The sequence below is a fragment of the Myotis davidii genome, unplaced genomic scaffold (assembly GCF_000327345.1).
Source record: "Myotis davidii unplaced genomic scaffold, ASM32734v1 scaffold1534, whole genome shotgun sequence".
Classification (NCBI taxonomy): Eukaryota; Metazoa; Chordata; class Mammalia; order Chiroptera; family Vespertilionidae; genus Myotis; species Myotis davidii.
The window spans coordinates 58,110-61,948 of NW_006285799.1; the positions used below are offsets into that span (position 1 = coordinate 58,110).

Consider the following 3,839-nt stretch of genomic DNA (forward strand, 5'->3'; position numbering starts at 1 on the left):
CCGTCTTTCCTCTGTATCCATGAGTCTGTCTGTTACTCTATTTTGTTCATCAGATTCCGCATAGAAGTGAAAATATATGGTACTTGTCTTCCTCTGACTGGTTTATTTTACTTAGGATAATGCTCTCCAGGTCCATTCATGCTGTCTGAAGAGGTAAGGTTTCATTCTTCGTTCCCTCCTCCTACTCCTCACTTCTTCCTTCTTTCTTCTCTCACCACCCCCCTCCTCCTCTTCCTTCTTTTCGGTTATTCCTCACCAGAGGATTTTTTTTTCTATTGATTTTTAGAAAGTGTGGAAGGGAGGGGGGAGAGTGTCCAGTGGCTCTGGCTGAGGCGGGGTCTTAGCTTGTGTAAGGACTAGGAAGTCCTGAGTCCACCCTGCCCCCATCCATGAGCCTTCTCCCCCTTAAATAAGCCACATAGACTAAGGCCTCCTGCTCCGCACAGTCACCTAGTGAAGACAATGAGCTCCATGTGACAGTTCAATTGTCCCAAGACTGAAGGTCGGTGGAGGAAGCCTATGCCAGGCCTCTCTCCTCTTAAACTGAGGGACATAGAATAGCAGCAAACTCTGTGAATTAACAGATGTAAAAGATATAGAAGGTTCTGGACTGACTCACTAGAGCCATTATGCAAAAGGGGCCTGTGCTGTGTGCTTTGGAAGACAAGAGACATGTAGGGTTGGGCAGGGCACAGGCTTGGTTGGGGTTAGATCTTGGTGGATCCAGGTGATCTGTGTGTAACAAGAGACTCCATGCACAGGGCTGGGGGACAGAAGCCTGGATTTAATCCCTGGCAGGAGGCCACCAGGAAGGGCCTGGGAGGCTCATCCCACAAGGCTGGGTGAAGGAGGGAAGTGACTGGGAGAACAGGAGGGAGCGGGGGCTGGCATGAAAGACCTGGCGAAAAGGCCAGGTGGGAGAAGGACGGACCTCTCTGGACACCTGCACGTCCTGGTTCACCCCAATGCTTGTTCCTGGCCCCCAGACTCACACCAGCCCCCAGGAGCTGGTGGGATTGGCTCCTGAAGCTATATTACTTAATGGGGACTATATCCCACACGTCCACACACAGGAATCAGGTATCTGGGTGAATTTCTGGCTGATGTGCCTGTGCTAGTTTCTTCATCTTTCCATGCTCCCATTTCACATTTGTGATACAGGAAACGCTACCTTAGGGACTGAGAAGATTAAGTGAGGAGACCATGCAAGTAGCCTGGTGCTGCCCTCCCAGAGGTTGGGGGCCAGGGTCTCTATGGATGAGAGAGATGGGCCATGCACTGCAGTCTATGGCACTTCCTCTGTCGCTTGAGCTGCCTTTGATGTGCAGATATGAACCATACACAGGACCCTCTGAACAGGAATCGGGAGAGCTTCTCAGACTGAAGAGGCCATGGGTTTACTCTGGTTTAGGGTGATTCTCCCCAGAGGACCCCCATGCTACTTACGTGCTGGTTGGTGTTGTGTGAATGGTTGAAGGAATGAGACCAGTGTGATGAGGAAAAGGCCAAAGAGGCTAAAACCAGTTGCAGAACTGAAAGCCTTAAGTGCCCTGACCCCTATCAGAGGCCTCCAGGTGGCACTGTAGGCCTTTCAACACCTGCCTGCAGAACAAACTTGGAAATAAAAATCCTGAGTCAGTATTCCAAAGAGGAAGTACTTCAGTCAACAAAAGCCTTGGGCTCCACTGGGATAGAAACCAGTAGAAACACATGTTGATGAAGACAGCTAAGAATGTCTTCTACCTGTTTCTTTAAAAAGGAAGTGCTCTGGGACCGAAAGTCTTGAGTCTTTTAAGAAAAGAAGAAATGATCGTGAAGTTGGGAAAGGAGACGGAAAGCTGTAAGTGGTCAGGAGAATGGGGTGGAGGAAGGGGGCTGAGGGTCCCGAGGAGAAGGGGAGGAGAAGGGATTGAAATGCTGGGGCACTTCGCCCCAAGGTGCTGGTGCTGGGCCTCGGGGAGAGGCAACCTGGAAGACCAGGGGCAGGGACAACACTCAGGGATTCATTCCCTCCTTGGACCCTACTGATGCGGCTCCAGGTCGCGATGGCGTAGACTGTGGGCAGAAAATTCGGTCTTGTCCTCCTGGCCCAGCTTCTACTAAGGACTGTCTCTGGGCGGAGCTCAGCAGTGAAGCCAGAATGGAACCTGCGGGGGCAGGGGAGGGGGGGCGGGCACGAGGACGGGGTCCAGAACAGGAGCAGTGGGCGTGCTGGAGGCAGCCAATCAATGATTCCCTCTCATCATTAATGTTTTTATCTCTCTCTCCCTCTCCCTTCCTCTCTGAAAGCAATAAAAATATATTATTTTAAAAAGGCCTTGGGCTCTACTGGGTTAGAAATGGCTAGGAAAACATCATTGATGTCAGGACAGCTAAGAATGTCTTCTGCCCTTTCATTAAGACAGAAGTGCTCCTAGGAATGAAAATCTCGAGTCTTTTGGGAAAAGAAGGAATGAATGCGAAATCAGGAAAGGAACAGAAAGGGATAGGTAGCCAGGAGAATGGGGTGGAGGAAGGGAGCTGGAGGGCTGAGGGAATTCTTAGAACATTGGAGAAAGTGCTGCAGTCCACAGGTAACTGATTGGGATGTGACAATGTGGTAGCTCATTAAAGGTCTAATGCCTTCCCTGTGTGGGTGTATGTGTGTAATTAAAGATTGGATGGATGCATGGATGGGTTAATTTCTTAGTGGACTTCCTGTCTTGAGAGTCAATGGCTGCATCAGATATCCCACCATCCTCATTTCCCATCTCACCTCCCTCAGGGCAGGAGTCCTCGCCCAAGCTAAGCAATGATTCAGTCTTCTTGGACTCTTAGATGGTTTCCAAATTCTATGCATCTGAAAGCATTCCAGGCCTTCTCATCTTCCTGGGTTTTAGTTAACCTTTAACCAGTTCAAAGGTCACTTCTTAGGAAGCCTTCACCTCTTTCCTCAGACTGAAATAAGCACCCCCAATTCTGTCACCCTTAGGAAGGTCTACCTGGTAAACATGTCTAATGAATGATAACCGGACATTTGCTGTCTCAGTACAATATGAGCTCCATAAGGACACAGCACAACCCCTGTTAATCTTTACACCCCTGAACCTGATAGTGACTGTCACATAATGAGTCAGTAAATATGGGGGCGACATGTGCTGCCTGGGGAAAGTAGGTGCTGAGGGAGGTGTCTTTTTGATTTGACAGGGCTTTTGTTTTTTCTCTTTGTTTTGGTACCACCATTACAGTCCTCAGCCATCCTGTCATACACAGAGTCATCATATTGATCATTTCAGTCTTCTTCTGCATCTGCCTTGGCATCCCGGTCCTTTGGAAATTAGGCATCATGGGAGGTGAGAAGCAGGCTGGCCTCTGGCTCTTGGGCAGGACATAGTTTATTTAGGACTTTGGAGAGGGGAGCCATGGTCTCCCCAAGCCCCTGTCCCCTGGCCCATCTCTACATAGAAATAATGCACTTTCTTAGTGCTGAGCCCCCACACTCCACAGTAGCCATTGGAAATCATGTATATGAAAGTGTAAGGGGTCAATGGGGCTCATAGGGGGACATATGTAATACTTTCAACAATAAAGATTTAATACAAATAAGTAAATAAATAAAATGCTTTTACTATGAAATTGGCAAATTTTAAATCATACATAATTGTTAGTTAGCCTTATATTATCATGTTTATTTTTAATATTCATAGTTATTATAACTAGTACTAGAGGCCCAGTGCACAAAAATTTTTTGCACTGGCGAGAGGGGAGATGTCCCTCAGCCCCACTTGTGCCCTCTCACAGTCTGGGACCCCTCGGGATATAACCACCGCTGGCTTAGGCCCGCTCCTCCTTCATGTCTG

At 48.5% G+C, this 3,839-nt stretch overlaps 1 protein-coding gene across 1 annotated transcript in view; it reads left to right on the forward strand.

The window, feature by feature from the left end:
• The first annotated feature begins 2,419 nt into the window (after nucleotides 1–2,419).
• The window catches only part of LRP11 (LDL receptor related protein 11), a 24,448-nt gene continuing 23,028 nt past the window's right edge, over nucleotides 2,420–3,839 (forward strand). Inside the window, exon 1 of the mRNA XM_006756895.2 lies at nucleotides 2,420–2,573. Within this exon, the coding sequence (XP_006756958.1) occupies nucleotides 2,420–2,573 (154 nt within the window). The remainder of the gene's footprint in view (nucleotides 2,574–3,839) is intronic.